At 43.1% G+C, this 24,433-nt stretch overlaps 1 protein-coding gene across 3 annotated transcripts in view; it reads right to left on the bottom strand.

The window, feature by feature from the left end:
- The window catches only part of Mitf (melanocyte inducing transcription factor), an 83,712-nt gene that overhangs the window by 19,927 nt on the left and 39,352 nt on the right, over positions 1-24,433 (bottom strand). For 2 of the 3 annotated variants that reach the window (XM_059258270.1, XM_059258269.1), the window contains exons 2-4: positions 7,328-7,555; positions 6,222-6,305; positions 4,165-4,260 (exon numbers count right to left, since the gene is read on the bottom strand). In XM_059258270.1, the coding sequence (XP_059114253.1) occupies positions 4,165-4,260; positions 6,222-6,305; positions 7,328-7,555 (408 nt within the window). Of the gene's footprint in view, positions 1-4,164; positions 4,261-6,221; positions 6,306-7,327; positions 7,556-24,433 lie in introns of those variants that run through there. The other variant, XM_059258271.1, reaches the window with a different exon arrangement.

Below are 24,433 nucleotides of genomic sequence, written 5' to 3'. Positions count from 1 at the left end.
ATTGATGAAAAGGGGAAGGGAAGAGAGAGAAAAGAGGGAAGGGGAAGGAAGGAATGAACAGGAAAAGAGAAGAGAAAAAACACAGGAATGGAAAGGAGGGGAAGAAAAAGGAGGTGAGAAAAAAAAACAAAATTCTGTAGTTCACTTTCTGGGGTAGAAAGATTCCCCTCCTAAATGGAGTTAAGTCAAAACTGGGTCAAAATAACAGTCCTGGACTAAGAGAGGAAGAGACGAATGTTTATTTGGCTGGTCAGCATCTTTCCTGGGCTTTCTACAAAGAGCGTTCACCTGCTGGACAAGATTTCACTTCCACACACAAGGGAAGTGTGGCCCCAGAGAGTCATGGTCTGACCAGCGCACGTGAGGACAAGGTGAAGCTGCTGCTGCCTTTGCTTCTGCCCTGGTCTGAACGGAGCGCACTGGCGCCTCTCACCACCAAAATGAATATTTTCCCAAGCAAGTGATCGCTGTCAAATGTTATTGTTTTTCTCTGTGGATGGGCCCCATCTCTATCTCTGAATATCAATTGTGCAGTTAACACATGAAAACAGACTTTTATTCTTTGTTTGCGAGAGCACAAGAGGGCCTTGTGCCCTTGGAACAGTTATTTCTAGACCTCAGTTCCCTCAGGATAGCTCCCTCTCTAAGCGTTCCTTCCACTTTTTTAAAGAAGTCGTTAACTTGAAACAAAGCATCTCAAAGAATCAAATGAGCAGGAAAAAAATGCCCATACTGCTAATCATTTACATTAACCTTAACTCTGGTGGGAAAAAGTTAAAATGGAGTAGGTTGCAGTTGTTTATTTATTCGACTTAGACAACTGAACCCAAGAGGATGAAGAACCAGTGGTGGTCCCCACTATGACTGGGAGCCTGTTTGTGTTAGGCTACTTCTTGTGGATGAAATTTTAAAGTTCTCACATCAATGCAAAAATCTCAATTGATGCACCATTTTACAGACAAGGAAACTGAGGCAGAGAAGTCAAATGCCTCACTCAACAGTGTATGTAACCCAACCCAAGGGCTCGGGTTACAGCTCAGTGTAGGACAACTTGTACAGCATGCATGAGGTCTGGGGTTTGACACCTAGGATGGCAAAAAAATAAAAGCCAGCCTACATTCAGAGTCTGTTTCTAACATCTCCATAAGGTGGTCTTTCTCCTTGCAGAGAGTTATGTCAGGGCAAGACACCCTCGAGGTGACACTGTGCCTGTTCTAGCCTGTGACACAGAAGAGAAGTGAATATGGCAATACGGCCACTGAATCCTGAGGGCAGCTTCAGGACACTATCCCCTGGCTGGGTATGAATTCACCACTTCCTGTGGAAGATTGCTCTCTGGCCACTTTACGCCTCAACTGTCCAGTTCCACTTACAGAGAGGCATGGTTACCTCTTCCAGGTCATGAGCTCAAGGACAGAAACCTTCCCTTTGCAGCTCCTATACCTTGCCCAGGATGCATTATTGTTGAACTGAGAATTGAACCTAAGGCCTTATACATCCTAGGCAAGTGCTCTACCACTAGGTATGACCAGGTCCCCTGGACACATGTAGATAGATGCTGTCAACTTTGGGAAAAGTTCTCAGGAACAAGACTCAGTGTCTGCTGTGGAATAATCCTTCTGTACACTGTGAATATGTATTACTCTCGTTGGTTAATAAAGAAGCTGAATGACCTATAGCAAGGCAGGATAAAGTTAGGCAGGACAACCAAACTGAGGACGCTGGGATGAAGAGGGGTGGAGTAAGAGAGTTGTAGGCAGATGCAAAGAGAACAAGATGGGCACACCGTGCTGAGAAAGGGTACCAAGCCACGTGGCAAAGCATTGATAAGAAATATGAGTTAATTTAAGTGTAGGAGTTAGCTAGTAATACGACTGAGCTATCGACCAAGCATTTGTAATTAATATTGAGTCTATGTGTCTGTTATTTGGGAGCAGATGGATGGGATGGGAAAATTCCACCTACAAGTGTCAATGTAGATAGAGAAGGCACTGTATGTGTTCTATTCTATAGAAGTGGATAGAGTCATAATTAACTGTCTTTAGAAGAACTGGCAAGTACAGTTTAGCTGCAAGCAAGCTGGGACCAGTGCTAATGTACAATTCACTGTGAGGTGCACCATGATTGTTAAGTAAAGTTTTTCTAACAAGGAGTTTGGCACCTTGTTGAGCCTTAAGGAACATCAGCTGACCAAACCAACACTATCAAAAGTATTTGATCTTGCAACTAACAAATTACAAGTAATAATTTAGACAATAGAGTTGAATGCAGCTTCTATTTCCAAAGCTAAATGCTAATTATACTTTATCAGGTAAGAAGGAAAATGAGTTAGGGATAATGAATAGCTCCCCCTTTCTTCCAGATGTGGAAACAAAAGGACTGTAGGAAAGCATGCAAGCTCACAGAGTAAGAACACACTTTGGATTTGAACTCAGGTCTGGTCATACTTCTCCAGTTCCCAACCACTGTGTTTAACTGCTTCCTTCAAGAGCTGGTACATATCCTTTATTTGAGGTGTCCAAGAAGCAGGGTTTTTGACATTTTGTATGAATTTGAATAATGCCCAAGAGGAAGTTGGTGCACTGAGTACTGGTTTGGATCCAATGACTTCAAAGGTTCCTATCATTGCAAAACTTATTTAAAAATTGATGATATTATGAAATAAGTCATTTCACAGTCCTTTTGAGTGTGCCCAGATATGTATTTATCTACCTGGAAAAAATGGCCAATTCCTCAGCAAAATCCTTTTGAGATGACCATGCCATTGAAGCTCCACTGTGAATACGCCATGTCTTTGGATCTATTTGTAAATTCCCTAGTGGAAGCTCCATGTAGTGTCTTGTTCATGTTCATCCAGGGATTCTGGCTACTGACAAAGTGTGCATCTAATCGGACCTAAGAGCGTGAGAGGTAAGGGTTCCACGGCAGTCAAAGGACATAGGGGGAGCTTGGCACAGGCACCTTGATCAGAACTGAAGATCTTCAAAAATCACTGAGTGAGGGGCTGGAGAGTTGGCACAGTGGATGAAACACCTGCCACCTACACATAACTATATGAGTTCCTAACACCCACATGAAAAGCCATGTGTGTGGCAATCAGCTTGAAATCCCAGCAGTTGTTCAGGAGGCTGAGACAAAGGATCTCCAGGGCAAGCTGGCTAGCAAGTCCAATCAAATCAGTGAGCTCCAGGTTCAGTGAGAAACCTTGCCTCAGCAAATGAAGAAGTGAGAAATTGAGGGAGACACTCAGTGCCAACCTCAGGCCTCCATGTGTGCACACAAACCAAATGTGGGTGTACCAGGGCACACATGAACACACAGATACACAGCCACACACACCACACATGCAAAAATAATTACAAACTGAGTTGACGTGGGTTGGAAAGAGACACTAGATCTTTAAGGAGAAGTTTTGAGATTGCATTCTCACTTCACAGGGAGCTCAAAGCCTCAAAGCCAACTTGGACAAGATCAAAAAGAAATTGCTACGTACTAAAAAAACAAAAGAAAATTCAGTTAACTAAATTTTTGTGTTGCTAACTGAACAGGGGCTATCTTGTTCCTGGCTGAGGGCATTTACTAATAGAAGTTAGCATCTTTTGAAACAATGTTTACTGTGTTCAAAAAAATTCACACAGTGCAAAAGTCACCATTTTTGAGCATACAGTCTCTGTTACATATATTCATATACTCCTTGAAATGGTAGTTTCCTCTTGAAAATCAGACTCCAGTCCCACTCAATTACTGCATATACACCTGTGTATACATTATACATGTGTATCCATACAAATACATGCACGCATGCATGCACCCAGGGAGAGAGAGAACACCTGGGGATATGGATCAGTGGCAGATCACTGGCATTGCATTTGTGAGACCCTACGTTCAATTCTCAGCACTGAAATAGAGAAACACAAAATAAACAGAAACAAGGAGAACTTGCACTCCTGGACCCAGAGCTTAATCAAAGTGCTCCTGATAAACTTGAGCAAGCTTCTTAACTTCTGAAGTCAAAATTCCCTACTCGTGAATATTTTCCCATTTTTATTACTACTAAAGTTCTCAAAGAGTCTGTGTGAAAATAAACTGAGTTGAGGAAAAGGATGTGGACAGAGAACAACCTTAAGATTTTCTTGGAAAGCAAAACAAAAAGGTCACCGATACCGTATTTGCCATTTGCAAGGCTGGATCCATCAAGCCCAAGATTTCTTCATTATAACTTGATTCCAGGCTGATGATATCATCAATTACATCATCCATCTGTAGAGAAAAGAGCCACAGAAGAGAGACAGGAATGAGAAACAGGTGCAAGGCCATCCCCAGAAGGACCTTTTTGGTAATTTCTTACCTAAAGCAACAGTGATCTTTAGTTAGTCTAAGAAGTAACTGTTCTTTCCCCCCACCAAAATCAAAATATTACCTAAACCCACTGACACAAGCGGGTGATAGAAACTTCACTGAGAGCTAACGTTTCAGCCATTACTAGGCATCAAGAGCTGAGCTTGGGCATTTCCTCAGAGTATATTATTTACTTGGATAATCACCCTGAGGGGTAGGGGGTCTCTAACAGGGCAGCTGTTGTCCAGGTGAGATAATAAGCAGCAGCCTGTTCAGAGTCCCACTGCAAGCAGAGCCAGGGTGTGATTTAACCTAAGTGTCCACTGTGTTGAACTGCTTGCCATGGAAAGATGAGCCAGGAAACCCCCCTTACCCGAAGGCCACCACTTCCCTCTTCCTTTCCCACAGCCTTCTAGAAGGAAAATACAACAGGTTCTCAGCTCCTGCATTCCACAGCCCCCCCACCCCCCCACCCCACCCCACCCCCGGCCACTGGCCGGCCCTACAAGGATTGTAGAGTGACTTGTAAAGCAAGCACCTCTTGGTACAGCTGCCAGTGAGCCTGGTGCTCCCGGAGGAGAGCACCAGGACGAGGTTATCATTACAGTCTTGGAGCTGACATTCCCACTAGATCAATTTTATTGCTGAAGTACCAAAACATCAGTGAGCATCATAAACAACAGTGATTACATGTGCATTGCAGCAGTGGCGGAGTCTGTGGAAACATTTCCTTGTAAACATCTTCTGTGTGGTAGCTGCCTGATGTCTGTGTGCCTGGGTCTGAACAGGGCTGCACAGTTCACAGTGAAATCTAAGACCGGCCGGGGCACTCCTGTGTTCCTGCGCTCACTCCTCTCATTAAAGAGGTGAGGCTCCAGCATCATGAGGCTTGCGTTCAAATTTTCTTGTCCCCTCTTCCTGAATAAAGGGCAAAGCCTCCAGAAGTCTGCACAAGTCTCAGGGTGCCAATCTACCAAACGGGGACAATAATGTATACTGTCTCACTGGGGACTGATGAGATTTCAGGAATGCAGGAAACATCTAAAGATGTCTTATCAAGTAATTTTGCTGAAGAATGACCGATAGTCAAATCGGAATAGATGCCAGCATACAGTGTGTTAGTTTCCATTTCTAGGCGTACCAACTTTATTTACTTGCAATAGATGGCATTAGGACTAAGTTGGTGAATAGGAAAATAGGTTGAGGACTTATATACAACTTTTCTTTATACATTTTGACTTTAGTTTTAGGAAGGAAAATTAGTGTCCTTAATGTATCATTAAAACATTCTATGCTCTATTACATGTAATAAAGCAAAAAATATTTTGTGGCTTACATTATATTTTCTCTTGTATATCTGAATAAGCACATAAATACATAAATAAATGGTGCCATTTATTCACTAAATAGAATTTACATAATGATCTTCAGTTGCTTGGGGAAGTGCTAATTAGCTATTACTAACTTAATAAAGCTTCATAATATATGGAGCAGGAGGTTCCATTCATAAAAGCAACAAAGAGATCGACACAGCTTGGTTTCAAGAATATGTTTCAGAAGCCGGTATAATGCTACACAACAATGTGCTGGTGACTTATGCAAATTAACTAAATCACCGTGCATTTTATTCACAACAATCGGTGTATTTTACCCTCTCCTTATGACTGCAGGCAACTTAAGAGGCACACACATTTAATCTTCTTAGTTGGTCATTCATGAGTTACTATGAAGAAAATGGGTCTGTTCATAGCTTTTTCTATTTAAAAAAAAAAATATCAATGAGAGGAAAAGAGGCCCTGAAGTCATCATGAGGTGTGATCATTCACAAATATAGATTCTCATTATGAAGTGTTACATCCTCAGCCTGCAGAGTCATTCAGTACCTGCATGCACGATGCTCGAGAGTGCGCGTTCATACCTGGGCACTCGCTCTCTGCCCTGCTCTGCTCTTCAAACTTATAAAACGCCTGCAGAAACACAAGCAAAGACAGCCCATGACGTGGGTTTGCAAACGCCTTTTCAACAACACATTCACAGGAGGTTAGTGGCATGGCGACGACATGGACAGGGCTTTCAAACACGTACATTCTTCCCCAGGAACAGAACGATGGATGGGAACTTGGCTCAAAGCACATGACAGATATGGGTGGATAAAACGTGTTTGGTTTGGGCAGAGGAAAAGACTTCTTAGTCCCTCCAGAAACTCAAATCAACCAAACGTTACATAATAGTCACTTCTGAACTCACATAAACACTTAAATATATAATAAAACTCTACTAAAATGAGACACATTCTTGTAATTTAGAAATAACAGGCACCCAATCACAGCAGTACCCCCCTGATATTTTTATGCTCCAAATTTTGATGCAAAAATTAGCTTGGGGGTTTGAGTCTTGTCTCCAAACCCAGTCTTTACCAAGACGGATTTACTCGGCAACAATTCCTTACAGGACTACCTGGATGTTGCAATAAGCCTTGCTTTTCCTCAGGTGCCATACTGTTTAAATCCACCCATACATGTTCCATGTTTTTTCTTTCTCCAACTCCGTGAAAAATAAAAATAATACCCCAGACATTCACAGCAGGCAGAACTTCTGAGCCTCCTGCCCCACACCTTTTCTATTTTTGCTTTCCCTTTCCACCTCCCCTTCTCCTCTCTGCATTTTCACTGCTTCGCAAATCGGAAGGCATAGAAAGGAAGAGAACACTCATCTAAGGAAGGAGATGGGAGGTAAGGAAGCATCGGCTCCTCACCTCCACGTTCTGCTTAGAGCCCGTCAGGTCTCCTGCCCTGTGCAGTAAACCCCGTAACCTAGTGCTAGTGACAAGAGGCTGGAATGTAAATGGTCACACCAGTAAATATGGGACAGAGGCCAGTGACTATGACCAGGTGGACAAAAGACAGTCCATCGCTAAGGGGGAAGAGGAATACCCCAGAGACAGTTAATGGAGCATAAGAAACAGAGGAGAAGAGGAGACGTGAATTACCTCTTTTTCACAGTTGGAGTTAAGAGTGAGCATAGCCATGGGGCTGTTGGGTGCGCTGCTCCCCGGCACTGGTGGCATGGCATGGTCGCCAGGCTGGTTTGGACATGGCGAGCTCAGGACTTGGCTGGCATGTTTATTTGCTAAAGTGGTAGAAAGGTACTGCTTTACCTGGTGCCTCTGGGCTTGCTGTATGTGGTACTTGGTGGGGTTTTCCAGGTGGGTCTGCACCTGAGCATGGCCATGAAGGGAAGAGAAGATAGCAGTGTTATTCTGGGGTTGCAAACAGCTCTTTCTGTAGCACATACACTGTGAGACTGACCAGTCCACTAACAGAACGGATTGTCAATCTCTTGTAAGATACCGGGCACTGGGCTAAAGGATTTTGAAAGGACTGAAGTTGAGAATCTACCTTACAGGATTTAGAACTCTTAGGAGATGATAACTATCCTGACTGACTTCCATAATTAACAATACATCTCCTTCAATCCTAGTGCCCTTCTTGTCATGGCTAATGGTTAAAATTTCAAAGTATCCATGAGTCAAGAATCTCCCCCAACACACCAGAAAGGATTTAGTAAAAAATCAAAATAACAAACTTGAAAATGCACAATTCAGTTTATCTCACTTTCCTTGGCAAATAGAACAGCTTTCTGTTAAAACACATGTGCATGCATGTACCCCCCATACATACAAGCACACACACCCCCAACCCCCCAAAAACCACACACACACAAAAACCACACACATACACTCACAGGCACACACACACTCACAGGCACACACACACACACACACACACACACACACACACACACACACCAACCCCCCCTACAACCACACAAAAAAAACCCATACATATACACTCACAGATACACAAACACACATACATACACACACAAACACACACAGAAGCCTTTAACTGTGAAATGGTTACAGAAGATAATCGGAAACATTGCCTTGTTTAAATCAAGGAGTTATAGGTTAATTCCTTTTATATAAGAATATAATTATTCAGGATTCCAATCATGAACGGGCTCATGGAAAAAGCAGTCCCACCTGAAACAGCTACCTTCAGATACATAACACTTGCATGTACGTGTCTTTAAAGGCATGACTAGTTGTGAGCCAACAAGGTATCTGTTGTCCTCTTCCACAGACATCAACAGGGAATTAGAAATGCTTTTTTTTTTAATAAACAAAATCAGTGACATTCCATTTAAAGTTACTTTTCACTGACAAACACAATTTAATCTTATACACTCTCAACAAGAGCTGGTGGAGAGAATGTGGCCACCTGCTAGGGAAACAAATCCCACGGTGATTCCCTATGTCTAAAACTATACTAAATTACTTCTTAGGGCATCAGAAAAGAAACAGCATTAAAGAAGCAGATTGGTTCTTACTGCAAATAGGGTAAAAAGTGAAATAACATTAAAGAGACGAATTAGCCATTTATACCCTTGCCCTTCAGGCTCCGGGGGTGGATAAGAACGAAAGCTCACCTGGTAGTGACTGTACTCTAGCATTTCCAGCATAGCAACGTCTCAGGCGGCCCCACACCAAGGAGACAGGCCAGACTACTTATTTCTCCTCCCTCTGCTTTCTGTAATTCCCATTCGAAGAGCGACTGGCCTAGAGAAGGCACCATAAACAAGGCATCCCGAGCCACGGCCGGAAACATTATCACAGCAGCACAGCTTATAATAACCCAAGCTAATTAGTTATGCGTGTAAAAAAAAAAAAAAGCTGTTCTCTCAGTTCTCTCACAGGGGACTTTTTTTTTGTTAATTCCTACTAGTTTGGGCTTAAATATTGATATCAGTTTTCCCCCTGGCTTGACGTCATGCTTTTTTTTCATAGATATAAAAGAATCTTTTTAAAGGATGAGCTATCAAAGTCAAGCTTACTGTCAGATCAAGGCCGATTCACCATTCATCTTTCGTTCCAGTAGTATTAATGGACAATGGTGTTTCTCTTTCAGCAATAGGTTAAGAGCTGGATGCCCCCTTCAGAGGAGACATTGCCTAAAAGCTACCGTCACACATGAGACTTCCCTAACGGCCAAATAATGATGCCGTGTATGACAGCCAGGAGGTTGGCTTTTAGCATGGAAGATACTCTCCAACTTTGGCTTTATCTTGCACCCCGGTCTCAATGGACAGCTTATTCTGAACTAGGTAGATGTGAAACCTGCCTCCTGACCTCAAGTCAGCAAGCAGGGGAGCTATTCTGTGTGTGTGTGTGTGTGTGTGTGTGTGTGTGTGTGTGTGTGTGTGTGTGTGAGAGAGAGCGCGCGCGCGCGCGCGCGAGAGAGAGAGAGAGAGAGAGAGAGAGAGAGAGAGAGAGAGAGAGAATGAGACAGACAGTCAAAGACAGAGACTTGGGTTTATACTCACATAGAAAGAAAACAAACAAACAAAATCCGCCTTTCTCAGCTAACCCTCAAACTAGGAAGCACGGAGATTCTTACCGGAAACTGTGATACAACCCATGGAGCAAGAAGAGAGTAAATCATCATGACCCATAGTTGATGCATTTTTGGTCTTTCCATTTGTCCATTACATTATCTACTGTTATTATATGCTAAACATGTAAATCATAGGACATTCACCATGAGCAATCAGAATAGAGATATGATTTCTAGCTTTATGAAACAATTTACTCTCCAGGGTGAAGCAAAAGGAGAAAAGAGACAGATCTATATTTAGAAATTGGGGTAAATGTTGCTTACTATTGAAATGGGGTGACAGTATTTTAAGCATAAATATTTGCAATCCTTTCCTTTTATTCCAAACGCTGTGGCCACCGAAGTACTTTTGGCTGACCATCTCGAACCTGTCTGACGCTGCACACTGAGCTTCACAGGCATTTCCAGTTTTGTAAAAGGGTCCAGACGCGATAATGATGGGGACAATAGACGGTACCAAAATAAACACGAAATGAGGGCAGTGAGCGGAATGTGCTTATTTCACTACTCCCCTTAAAAAAGAGACTGGGCTGCACATTTAAAAATAAGCATTAATTCACTGGCAGAGCTGCTTTCTTTAATGAATCAGAATGTGATGCTTTAGTAAGGAAGGGCCTCTCTAGCCGGCACTTCCAGGGGCCTTTACTACACTCAAGTTTGGAAGTAGAGTGACATTTTCCTTTGCAACATTTCTATCAGTTCATTTGGATTTTCAAGTAAGTTAAGACGGCAGAGCTCGGGAGATGGCTCAGTGAGTCAAGTGTCTACTGCTCAAGCGTGAGGAGCTGAGTTCAATCCCCAGAAGCCACATAAAACAGCAAGGTGCCACTTGTAAGCCCAACAGCACTGCGGGCGTGAAGGCAGACAGGTCCTGGGACTCACTGGCCAGCCAGGCTATCCATATGGGCTGCAGTGAGAGTCCCTGCCTAGATAAAAATGGTGGATAGTGACTGAGGGAGGACCTCAGGAGGGGCTGAGGGAGCGGGAGAGACAGCCTGACAATGCTAAGCTGCAGACAGAGCACCAGCAGGTATTCCCAACCTAGACACCACACACAGGTGAAGGACACAGCTGTGGATAAGGTCATAGGGAACATCGAGGTCTGAGGACACTGGAAGCCACTCACTTCTAAAAGAAGCAGAAGCAGCAGATTTAGGCTGCAGCTGACCTGCTCTATGGGTACACCTATCTATACAGCTTAGTCACCCAAATTTTCAAGGGTGGCTAACACTGTTAAATTATTGAAGTGAAATATTTTAAATTAAAAACAAAAAATCAGTGTTCTTTCTTTCTTTCTTTCTTTCTTTCTTTCTTTCTTTCTTTCTTTCTTTCTTTCTTTCTTTCTTTCTTTCTTTTGTTTTTGTTTTTTTCAAGACAGGCTTTCTCTGGGTTGTTTTGGTTCCTGTCCTGGATCTCACTCTGTAGACCAGTCTGGCCTTGAACTCACAGAGATCTGCCTGGCTCTGCCTCTCGAGTGCTGGGATTAAAGGAGTTCACCACCACCGCCCAGCTCAGTGTTCTATTATTCATGTACCACAAGACAAAGCAGGTACATTGGGAGTGGACTAAGGCAGCAAACCACGGGGGTGTGTCTCTGTCTCCGTGTCTCTGGACAGGATCTTACAGGCATGCCCTGGAGGACGGCTCAGTTCAGAGAAGTTGTTCTTCTGAGAAGTTAGTGCTCAAATCTGTGTTTCCTGGAAATTCCCTGAGAGGCTGGGTGCCTGATCACGTGGTGAGAAAAGGAGCCGAGGACCGGATATCCAGGCTCAGACTCTGACAGCACCAATGACTAAGCAAGCCCTTAACTTCTCCAGACCTTCGAGTCCTCATGTACAAATGTGGATGATAAGGGATTATTACAACCTGTTTTCAGTGTCAGACAAAAGCCCATCAAATATCAGAAACAGCAGTCCCCAAAGCTTTTTGTCATGGGGGCCTTAAGCTCTTCCAAATTGCTGTGTTTCCATGAATTCTATCAATATTCACCAGCTTAGCATGAAAATGCGAAGCTTTTGAAAACAGAAGGTCACATGCTAGCATAGCAATGACGACTTCCTGAGATACTACATACTTCTATACCAGTGGGAGGAGTGTGTGTGTGTGTGGGGGGGGGTTCTTAGTATTAGTATAAAATTAGTTTTCATCTTGTGGAAACACTTTGAGGGTCCTGGAGAGTCCTGATCACACTGGGTTGCACGCCACTGTGAACAGGTCTAACCTCTGTGTACCCGGCTCTTCTCATCCTGAAGATGCTGGGGAAAGATCCTACTCTGTTCTCATTCCTTCACACCATCCTTAGGAGGCTCTATAGCCCTTAAAGTAAAAGCCCGAGTAAAGAAAATGTGGTGCAAAAATTGAGTGCTTCCGAGCATTTGAAGTCCAAATCACAAGGTAAGACTATGATATTCTAAACTTTTACCACAATACAGTATACACTGACATCATTTACATTTCATATTAGCTGTCTATATGAACATCCATGGGATCTCAATTGTCTTGGTTCTGGTTCCTCTCCTGCTGTCCTGTCTTCATTGAGATCCTGAACTGTTTGCAGAGCTGGAATGGATGCCTTCCTGACCATCACAGGGTAGCTCTGCCCCTCCCTGGTGACACTGGCAGGCTATTTACCTTCATTCAGCCATGACTGGTCAATGCAAGATTGCGGCCACAGATACCACCATGCTAGCTGACTAAAGGACTCATTGGGGCACATACATCTCATCTGACCCATCATGGCTTCTCTTCCCCTCCCCCTTTGCTATTCTGAATTTGAACAAATCCACTGAAAATTCCTACAATCCTTTCGGTTTATAGTTGATTTTATTTTTGTTTAGAAAGGCAACAAAATATTAAGGTTTTGTTTTCTCAAGTTTGGGGAGGGAATTTATTCTTGTGTTCAGCAAATTATAAAGAGCTATCAAAAGGATTGTCATTCGGTCACTTGTTATTCATCACACCCTCTATTATCATTCTACTCATACTGGTTTTTACATGGAAATTTATTAGGGTGGCCAATGTGCCACCCTTATATGCCTATGCAGTAACAAGGAAGGAGGCCATGGAAGTATACAGATAGCTTTCTGTGTTTCTCTGTAGGCAGCTGGAATCAGAGCAATGGGGTATAACTGTATACACAAAGAATGAAGAACTTTTTTTCCTTTAAAATTCTAATGTTTTTGAAAAAATCCTAGTAAGCCTGTTTTCCCTAGCTAAGGACCTATAAAACAATGTACCTATTATGAAGTGAGAGGGATGAATGCTTTGGTTTTAGGAGAAACAGCATTTAGAGACCTCATAAAAATGTATTTTGGGGACTGGAGAGATTGCTCAGTGGTTAAGAGCACTGGCTGCTCTTCTAGAGGACATGGGGTCGATTCCCAACACCCTCATGGCCACTCACAATCTTCCATAACTCCAGTCCCTGGGGATCCAATGCCCTCTTCAGCCTTCTCAGGCATTGCATGCACAGACATACATACAGGCAAAACACTCACAAATAAAAATAAGGGTTAAAATTTTAAGCATTATTATATTAACATTTTGATATTTTCATTGCTTCAGTTGTTACATGAGTGTTATTAAATACCAATATATTTTAAAATATAGAAAAATGAACTTGTGTGCATTCATTCACAAATGTCTCTCATGTGCTCAACAGTGTACCAAAATGTATTTTATAATCTATCCTGGAGTGAGTCAATTCAAATCACGTTTCATAAAGAAGCCACTTGAACGATACTACAGCAGAGCCTTCAAGGTTTCTACATACACTTCTGTTTTTCAGTTGATGGAACAGGTTAGAAAGACAGGAAGGATAAAGGGGACACGGAAAGAAGCGTCCACTCTAGGATCTGGTTTATGTTTCTCGCTGGCTGAGTAAAGAGGCTAAGCAATGGAAGGCTGCATGTCCTTGAGTACATGGGCAGCACAAATTGGACTTAATGACTTCAATAAGAAAATAAAAAGGGATGCAAAGCTGGGTTGGCGGGAAGGGTGTGGTACCCCTGGAGGAGTTAGGCGGTGAGTATGATCAAAATACGTTGGATGAATTCTTAAAGCACTAAGAAAATAAGCAGGAGGGAAAGAATTTCAGCAGGCTGATAACATCAGAGCTGCTACGAAGATTGCAAGCAGAGACAATGATCCTCTTCTGAGAGGTCCTTCCAAGAGAGCTGGAACAGCTAAGAGCCACGCTTGAGGAAAAAAAACATACGTGACTTTTGAGTTTGGCCTTATCAGCGATGACTCTCTCATCCCTAAAGCTGAACACCTCAGACACCACGTTAACAGTTCCATTATAGGAGAGATACTGCAGGAGAAACACGTAGCCCAGCTTATGTTTTCAACTCCATTTAAGAAGTTAGCTTAATCACTGAATCCAGTTGCAAATTACACCCTTTGGATGATGTAATTTCAATGGCTAAAATACCACAATACAGCTACTAAGATACACAATTGCCCCCCCCCAACACACACATGTGCATTTAAATCCACAGCCCATGCTACCTCTTTATAAATAAATCCCTGCTTTGCTTCACAGCAACTCTTTCTGAAATTGATTTGGGGTAAGAAAGTCAAGGTTCTGGTCTCCTCTGAGTAGAAAGCCTTTGGGGAAACTCCCCAGGCTACAGCCAGCAACACTGGGCTGAGTCTCTTTTGCTCCTGGCAACAGGAAGACCATTTCTGAATGAATACCCAAAACATCTCTTAAGGAGATCTGCTTTTGATAGTTTCGGCACCTTTGTTTAGGTTGTTGCCATAGAGAGATACTCATTTATCTACCTGCCATACTAGAGAACTAAATACAAGACTATGCACATGCAGATCATTGAGGGACGCTGTTGAACGCAGAGTGTGAATCCATAGGGGTGGGGTAGAATATGTCTAAAAGCAATCTGTATTCCCAACAAGCTTCCAACAAACGCGGATACAGTTGGTGCAGGGAAAACACTACATCCTGACCTGATCATAAGACTTTAATGTTTTCCCTGAAACTCTTGTTTCCATCAAAAAGTTGTATGTCCTCTATTCATCCAACAAATAACTGCTTTTGTCTCAGCTAAGAACCAGAAAACTAAGCCTTCAGAATTTGTTTAAGAAAGGGACCCAGAGAGACTGTGATGTTTAAATGCAGGTCTGAAGTTGGTAAGCACTGGCCTATCAGCAGAAGGAGCCACCCAGGCAAGGACAGAAGCCCCAGGTGTGAACAAGCCTTGCATGATGCAGCCAGAGCAAGAAGGCTTAGTTCACATTCTTTATTTGTTGTCCAATTCACCACAATCAGTGGGCCTTCTCTCCTCCATCATGACTTCTGAGCCTGTTTTGCTAGTTTCTCATATTCCTCATCTTGTCTATGAAGGCTCAAGCTTGATTGCTACTATCTACACTCAGCCCTGGGGATGCAAGCCAGTCTTGTGACTATAAAGGCCCTATCACAGACCCCTCTGACTACTGGACTCATCTCTACCTGTCTATAAAACTGTCTACACAGCAAACAGCCCACAATTAGCATGCTCACCAAGTCAGCCCATCCATTTCAATAGTGGGGATGTTGAAACATATGAAACCTGCTACTGTTACTGCTGCTGCTGCGGGTGGTGGTATGTGAGAGTGGGAGTGTGTGTGTGTGTGTGTGTGTGTGTGTGTGTGTGTGTGTGTGTGTTGTACTAGGGCTGAACCTAGACCCTTTCTCAGGCTAGACAAATATCACTGAGTTACACCTAGCCCTTTTCTGGTTTTGTTATAGACAGGATCTCAGTAAGCTGCTTTGGTTGTCCTTGAACTCACTCCATAGCCTGGTAAGCCTTGAACTTGGAGTCTTCCTGCTTCAGCTTCCTGAGCATCTGGGGTTACAGGCAAGTATGTGCCACTAAGACTTAATGGGAATTACTGTTTTTTATAGGTCAAAATAATCTTCATATTATAAACAACTTGATCAACTTTGATTACTTCCTTTCCCATGTATCATGTACACAGCTTATGAACAGTTACTGTCCATCAGTATTAGTTAAATCAAAATTTAACTAAGTTTTACCTTTCACTGGGACTAACCAAAGCCATCCTTATTTGCCATATGGATAACTAAAATATCTCTTGGCTCTTCTACCTGCTTCTGACTTTCACCTTGTACAATACATATTCAATGGACATCAAATTACCCGATCTCATCTGCTAAACCAAACGGGTGCAACTTTCAAATGAAAAAGAAGATAAATCGACACTAAAACATAATATTAGGTGTAAAATGTCCCCACAGACTCATGAATTTGAACACTCAGTCCCCAGATGATGGTGCTGCTTTGAGAGGTTGTGAAACTTTGAGGGAAGGGGGTCAGCGGAGGTGGGCCTTGAGGGTTAGAGCCGAGCCCTACTCCTTACTGTAACCATAGGCTCCATGGTAACCCATGAGGCAACAAGCCCGGCCTGCACAGAGCTATCCAGCTGCCAATTGTTCCACTCTAGGAAATGTGAGCTCAAATCAACCTCTTTCCTCCCACGTTGATTCAGCCAGGTATTTCATCACAAAGATGATAAAAATAACACACATACACATGATCTTAAGTTTAAGACACCCATTAGAGCATAAACTAGCAGGTATGGGTGGATTCATGGCCACCCTATTGATTATCATCCACTCCTGAGAGTAAGTTTTACTGGACACACTTGTCCTCTCATTTATGAATCGTCTATCACTGTTCGTGACAAGAGAGTTAAATAACGTATCTAGTGCTCCACAGAAGCTAAAATACTTACCAGCTGGCCCTTTGCAAAATCCTTGCTAATGATGGATTTCTGATAACAAAACCGTTGCTCACAGATATCTAACAAGAGACATGGGTTAGATTAATAACGAGGGAGTGACCTAGTTTAGGCATGAACTTTGGTACTGCAGTGGAGTCAGACAGCTCTCGGCTGTGGAGGCTTATCTGTGCATTGCTATGCACTCAGCAGCATCTCTGGCCTCCCCCATTACATGCCAGGAGACTCACACCTTAACCCCAAACCTAGCTGACATAACCAGTGATGTCCCCAGGAATTGTCAGAAGTCTCCCCGGGAAGGAATACAGCTGTCCCCATGGAGAACCAGGGCACAGAGATGGGTATTATGCAGTCATCGAGGTCCATATTTTATAGACCTGTGGAAGGACAGGGTAAAGTTCTTAACCTAAGTGAAAACACAATGTCAATTTCAACATGTTTATACATATGTGTGGGCAAAATTAAAACTGTTGACGAATCACTGAGAAAGCTTTAAAGTATCAACCCCTGGGTTACAATTATAGATGAGTAATGTTTTATTTATATTTGTTATTTTCTGTAATATATAAGGCACTAATTTTGTTATTTAACAACGATGAATCCCACAAAAATGAAAGCCTAGAGATCTGCTAAATAAAAAACAGATTCAGACGGAATTCTTTTTTTGAAACTTTTGCAAATGAAAAACCAAGCCAGGAAACTGTTGTTCGGCAATGAAAACTGCCTTGTTTCCTTCTTTTTTTTTTTTTTCTTGAAATATTTGATCAGATTAAACTGACTCTGTTATTTATAAAATTTCTAGTCTCACATTCAAGCACAGTTTATGTTTGTCTAATACTTGACACATTTTTCTGGTTTTGAAAAGGGCTGTGATTACGTGGTTCAATGGTGCCCTTATAATGGCCCATTGTGAAGACCAGCCAGCCTCCCCCTCCTCGGAGGAGTCACCGGGGCAGCTTCCCACGTGCCCCAACTTCTCTGTGTGCTCCAGTTTAGCACTGCCTCTGCATGGTAGACGTATTTCTGTCTTAATATTTTCTCTCAAATGAGCCCATTGTTCACAGTTTATCGGGTATTAGGACCGATTATAACCAGGCGGCCAAGCTCTGCCTCATAAGGACCCGCGCTCTTAAAAAGCTGGCAGGAGGCAAGTTTGTCACAGAGGAAAACATTGCCTTGGGCCTAAGGAAAAGGTCAGCCAGCAAGCCCCCATCAGACATGAGAGCTGAATGCTTAAAGGTCAAGTCCACGTGAGCTAAAATCTGGCAAAGAGAAGCCGCGATGTAATGACACCAACTTCAGGGTCCCTGTCATGAGACTCGGGGGTCTGTCTCCAGCGAGACCGAAAACCTGCTTTATATATTTATATGGTAGTAAAACTTCATAAACAGCAGCAGCAGCCCCGGAGTGCCACCTGATGGTGCCAGGCACTGTGCCGAGGCCTGTGAAGGCCAGAGCCACCCCACTTAACTCATCTATTCACACCACTGAGGGATGTCCCCGTTGCATAGCAGTGGGAACCTCAGCTAAACAGCCTACCCTACAGAAACCATATTCAAACTGGGGGAGCAAGGGTAGACACAGAGGCCTTAAATCAAAAAGAACTGAGTGCCTCAGGCAGTGACAACTGTCACTCAAATACACACACAGACACAGACACAGACACACACACACAAAGTAAAGGCTTGTGTGGGTGTGAGGTGACATTCTGGCTTAGAACCTGAAGGATGAGAAGCAGTGGGCTCTGGTGAGGCCCCCAAAGCAGCATCTAGAGTCTGCAGTGGGAAGCAGCTATGCTCTGTGGAGGAAAGGTAATAAAAACAGTAGTCACAAGGTCAGCGGGGCTCAAAGGGACCAAGTGAGCGCTGCCCTAAGAGCTGGTCAGGGCAGATCGTGTCCAGGTCTGTGGCCCTGGAGGAACTGGGCACTTCTCTCCTACCGTTTACAAGACTCCTCTGGAAGGATTTTAACAGACACGTGAGCTGACCTGATGGCATTTGTTTTGGTTTGGGTGTTTGATACAAGTGTTCACTCTGTAGCCCAGGCTGGCCTCCAACTCATTATGAAGTTCAGGCTAGCCTTCAACTTGAAATGATCCTCCTGCCTCAGCCTCTTAAACATTATGATCACAGACATACTCTACCACTCCAGGGATAACCTTTTAAAAGCTCACTCAGGTGTTTGTGATAACAGGAAAAATGGACTCAGGGTGGCTATGCACCAGTTACCTGGGAGATTGTCGTGTTAAGACAGCTGGCTGTGAACTACATGTGGCTACAGCTTGTCCCTGTTTCCTTTTGACTTGTAACGAATCTAGTTTGAAAACACCATCCTTACACATTCAAGGCCTTTTGGGTGCGAATAACTGAAATGTCTCATAACACTATACTACATGCTTCCCTGTTTAGGATACACAGCTAAGGCCCAATTGAAAGTGCATGATGGAGAGAGGCCGTTTACAGTGTTAAATGTGAGGGTAGGTTTCGTAGAGATCTGAGTTCAAATCATAGACAGATAGCTTATAAGGTCTGGACCTCTGGTTTCTACGTGAACATGGATGGCAGACCCTACCTACGCAATAGACACAACAGTTGTCATTGTTAGATGGAAAGTATCTGGCACACAGCAAACACTCCAGGAGGAAATGAAAATCTCTACCACAGTTTGTCTCGGGAGTTTTGCTTTGGTGTCTACACAGATGAGTCCACATATCGACCCCACTACAAGAAAATAAAAACTCCCTGACGGAGGGATGGAGTCAAGACAGGAGAGGGCTGCGTCCAACATCTTACAGGCATCATTTTCTCTGTACCTAACTCAAACACCACAAGAGAGGACGGAGGGGTGAGATTGATGGGGCAAGAAGCAAGAGTCCACAGGATGCTCAAAGGGGAAGCGTCACCACACAGAAGCCTCTTGGGAAGTCTCTCTCCTCCACTTCTCAGTGAGCAGCCTTAGTCACTAGGGTTGAACTGGGCTTAAAGAAACTAAACAACCATGAAAGGCACATGCAAACTTTTAACTTCGTCTTTTTTCCTCAGGTGAGGCCTAACATGGGGAAATATTGAAAGAATGAGTAGGGTCTGACTCTGATGAAGCAGGGCTATGACAACTTACTGGGTCCCTTACACTACTCTGGGTGCTGCTAAGTCTTCTGCATCAGTAGATACTTAGACTTCTGCACAGTATACATATGTCTATGGGTTAGATAATTTCTTCTTGTTCATTTTCTGTTTTCTTGTTCCACGAAATGTCAGCATGTATACTTAGAAGACACAGTCCATCCATTGCCCTGACATAAACATAAAAATATCTGCATGCAGCTTGCTATTACACACCTCAGCCTACATGCTTCTAAAAGAGCGTGGCCACAGGGGCCTAACTGCTCCGGGTTTGGTGACATCCCTGTAACTCCTCTGTCCTGATGAAACTCTGAGTGTCTGTTACAGAGGCATCTCATTAATAAATGAAATCAGTGGGGTTTGCCCCAATGACCTTGCTGATCAGTCAGGAGAGCATGTCTCAGCCATAAAGAAAACATTTTTAAATATGTGTAGAGAGTACATAACTGAATTCATATTGACCTTTTCTGACCAAAGGAGTTCAATTTCAGAACTTCCTCTTTCAAGAAAAATGCCTAACGATCTACATTTATGTCTTATGAAAGCTGCAATAGCCTAAAATGTAAGCTTATATATAACTGGTAGAGCTTTTGTTTTTCTTTCATTACAAACAAAACAAAACAAACCCTAGACATACACACACAAAACCACAAAACCTGATCTGTTTCCTTCTACAAAGCAGATTCTCAGAAAGATTAAAGTTTGTCTTCCAATCCCTAAAAATATATGAATGTAGGACATGGCTACTAAAAACTAGTGTACATGGTTGGCTCTGCGTGCGTGCGTGCGTGTGTGCGTGTGTGTGTGTGTGTGTGTGTGTGTGTGTGTGTGTGTATGAATGTATATGTGTGCGTGTGTTTAAAACAAACAAAGATAAAAAGAAGACATGGAGTTGGGGATTTAGTTCAGTGGTAGAGTGCTTGCTTAGCAAGTGCAAGGCCCTGGGTTCAGTCCTCAGCTCAAAAAAAAAAAAAAAAAAAACCAAAAAACTCTGCGTGCACATAGTGCACATATTTGCAAGCTCAACACCCCTACACACCGACACACACACAAAAGTCTTTAAAAAGAAAATGCAGAGTACTTCTTTGAGAACAGAGGTGGAAATTTTGAAAGTAGACCAAGAGATTAGGATTTCCTACACCGAGCAGGAATAAAATGTGAAGCAGAAGCTCTGGCCTAGTGAACATCATGGGCTATATCCCTTCTCTAGGGGCTTTTTCTGTGGATTTACCTGTTGGATCCTTCTACAGCTCTGCTGCGTGGGTACTAACATTCTCCCCACTTTCAAGACAAGAAAATCAAGATTCATTCCCAGTCACTTGACCAAACACGGCCCTGCTATGACAATCAACAGAATTCATATCTGCAATATAATTTTGCTGGTTTTGAAATATTTCGGAGAGAGTTCCCAATCATAACATGCTTTGATGATTTCTTTTCAGTCTTCATTATAAATACACTTTCTCAAGCTAACCCACTGGCTTTCCATGGTAAGCGTAGTCCTCATGCCTCATCAAAGAAGCTTCTTTTTGCAGCAGACGGAGAACATTACAGAGAGCCACACATGGCCACACTGCAGAGAACAACGTACTGGCTGTGGGGTGCACGAGCCCAGTTGGTATGTCTCAAACACACCTCCCACACACAGGGTTCTGGAACGGGGATAGGAGGAAGCAGGAGGACTCTAAGGAGCGAAAGGATCTGATGGACATCTGTTCTGGGGATAGGATCTTCTCTACCTAACAGGAGACCAGCACCAATGAGATATCAGTGATATGGCTGCCTAAAAAAAAAAAAAAAATCTTCACACCGCCACCAATTGATATGTCAGTGTGGATGAGGGAAATCTCACAAGTGTTAGATTTCAAAGCTGCCACAAATGACTGAGGTGCCTATTTAACATTTCGAAGCAGACACTGGCCTCTAGGTTCTCCCTGCATCCCTCAGTCCCTACCTGTTATAAGGCCCTCCTGGCTGGCAGACCCTCTCCCAATTGTAAATTTCTCCAGCCCAGGGGCTGGGCTGCCCTTCCATCAGCTGCCCTTCCCTATATAAGCCAGCCATTTTGGTTACCTGGCCTTATAGTCTACTCTCTTTTGGGCCTCCTGGCTGCTGCACCTGGTTCCCCTGCTCACCTCTCCCTTCCCCTCCCCCTCTCCTCACATGGCACAGCTCAGTCTGGTCATGACCACTCTGGACTCTCCCAGATGTCCCTGCCTGTAGCTGTGCTGTCCCACATATCTACAATAAACTTTATCCTCCACCACACCCAGGAGCAGTCATGTTTGCGTCCTTTCCTTTTTCTTTTTTTTCTTTTTTCCATTCATTTGATGCTGAAACCCCAGAACCAGTCATGTTCTTTTTGATAAATAAGGTGTATTTGATAATCCAGGTTTAAATATTCCTAGGGTCCACTTAGGTTCACAGTAATATTTGTCTAGCTTCTTTATCTTGGCTCACTTTGTTAAGCTACTAACTTGTAAGCTGTTCACTTAATGACAAGCTTTATTTAGCCTCCTGTATGTGTTTTCAACACTAAGCCTAAAACAAGTAAATTGGATATATTTAATAGACAGATATTCCTCAGATTCTTCAGAGATCTGCTGAATATGGCATTTAAAATGTTTAAGTTTCCCCTAATAGACAAGCCCCTTCATAGTGAGAACCCTTAAGATCCCCAAAGAAGACAGATCAGGCACAATGACTCCACCTGGATTGTGGTAACACTAACCACTGGGCAAAATTGCCCCATGCCTTGCCTGCTGCCAGAGCTCTGCTCAAACTGTGAACACTTTTGGGTTGATTGCCCTAACTGCCTCGTCAAAGTAAGGTCAGTTTTCCCAAGTTCCTCTACAGGAAAAATCTCAGACCTGGGTCTGATAGCCAAAGGCCATACTGTCTGAATGACAGCTGAAGACTAAATGTTGTCCTATATGACAGATGAAGACTTACCACATCTCCCAATGAAAGTCCCGAGACTACAGGAGCCTAGGGTGACCTGTCTAGGTAATGGATCTCTGCCATTTTAATTGATACACAGACCACTTAGATTATACTTCCAGCCATAATTCATCTTCAGCTTTCTGACAATATTGACCTAACTGCAGCTTTAACACCGGCAAGCATACCAGCTCCTTTTGCAAAGCTACAGCTGCCTTCTCTTCATATGAGACAATCAGGCCTCAGGCTTCACTTACCTAGAGCTTCCAGACTTCCAGCTGAGAAAGACAGTTTACCTTGCTATCAGACTCTCAAAAGAGATAAACTCACAAAGCAGATTTCAAAGTAACTTTTTAAACTATTCCTTTCCTTAAAGGAACTCGCTTTACAATGACTGCTCTCAGATATCAACCACCTGCGTCTTGTGGTGAATAATTATAATTGAATAAAAAAAAGTTTAAGGTTTGTGTAAGTTTTGAGGGTCTAAGAAAATGTTTTAAGATACATAAATATAAGTTACAAAGGCCTACAGATATGAAAGCTTAAGTTGTAAGAGTCTAAGAAGGTGTTTTGAGGTATGTAAATACAAGTTATAAAGGTCTAAGGAAGGAAGTGATTCAAGGTATATAAAATGCTTCAGATTTCTTTCTCTCTATGCTATTGTTCTATTAAGACTAAAAGTTCAAGGTTTTAAGGTTAATCAATGAAGTTCTGATAAGCTATTAATCTAGCTCTGGTAAAGTTCTGCTAATGTTATCATAGTCACAAGCTCCATATTTTAAATTTCTTTTGGTTGTTTTCTAAGTGTAGACTCAAAAATACTAAAATCATCTCTGTCCAGTCTATATATGCAGCACTCTGGAAAGCTGTGTTCATGCATTTAACCCCAAAACACTTTTGAGTACCCAAGCTTTTCCTATGTATGTCTCAAAGGCATGAGTCTACTGCTCTTTCTACAATGTGGATTTCAGTACAGATTACAAATGGTGGTAATGCTAACGTACCTAAAATGTTTATTTATTTAAAAAATTTCTTGTAAGCTTCAGTCAGTCAACTTGAATCCACCTGTGGCAGGTCAGAGGGACTCCAGGAAAGCACTCCTATCGTCCTATCAACCAACAGCCTAAGTTTTCCTGCCTACTGACTATTTCTGAGGGTGGGACCTCTCTCTCTCTCTCTCTCTCTCTCTCTCTCTCTCTCTCTCTCTCTCTCTCTCTCTCTCTCTCTCTTTCTCTCCCTCCCTCCCTCCCTCCCTCCCTCCTGATCTTGACTATCACTTCCCCCAGCTACCAGAACCATAGACCTAACAGTTTCAAATGTACACCCTGCATAAAAATTTCCCCCTCAAGTCCTTAACTTCACCTTCTCTCCCCAGTCTATCTGTTCCACCAGATTCCAAATCAACTACAGACAGCTCCAGTACCAGCTCCAGTTATTCCCTCAAAATCTGCATCCAGGACAGCTTTAAAGGAGCTAGCCCCAGCTGACCCGGCCTCACAGACTACTCCAACTGCTGCCTGCACAGGCCTAGCCCCAGAAGGTCCCACAGAATCTGGTCAGTGAGTGAAACTGTCTGCTCTTCCCAGACTTGTCCAGCATTCCAGCTTCCCCCAACGATGATGTTCCAATGTCAGCAGCAACTAGTCATAGAGAAGACTGTCTCACCCCTTTTCATTTATTTATTATCCACAAAATGTCTGGGATGTTAGGTGTCAAACCTGTGACAAATGGCTGAGGTGCCTAATTAACATATCAAGGCAGACACTGGTGATCAGGTTCTCCCGGCCCTCTTGGCTGGCACACCCTGCCCCCTTA

Source organism: Peromyscus eremicus, chromosome 3 (genome assembly GCF_949786415.1).
Source record: "Peromyscus eremicus chromosome 3, PerEre_H2_v1, whole genome shotgun sequence".
NCBI lineage: Eukaryota > Metazoa > Chordata > Mammalia > Rodentia > Cricetidae > Peromyscus > Peromyscus eremicus.
Note: the sequence above shows the minus strand (reverse complement) of the source record. Positions and strands in the feature narration are given on the sequence as shown.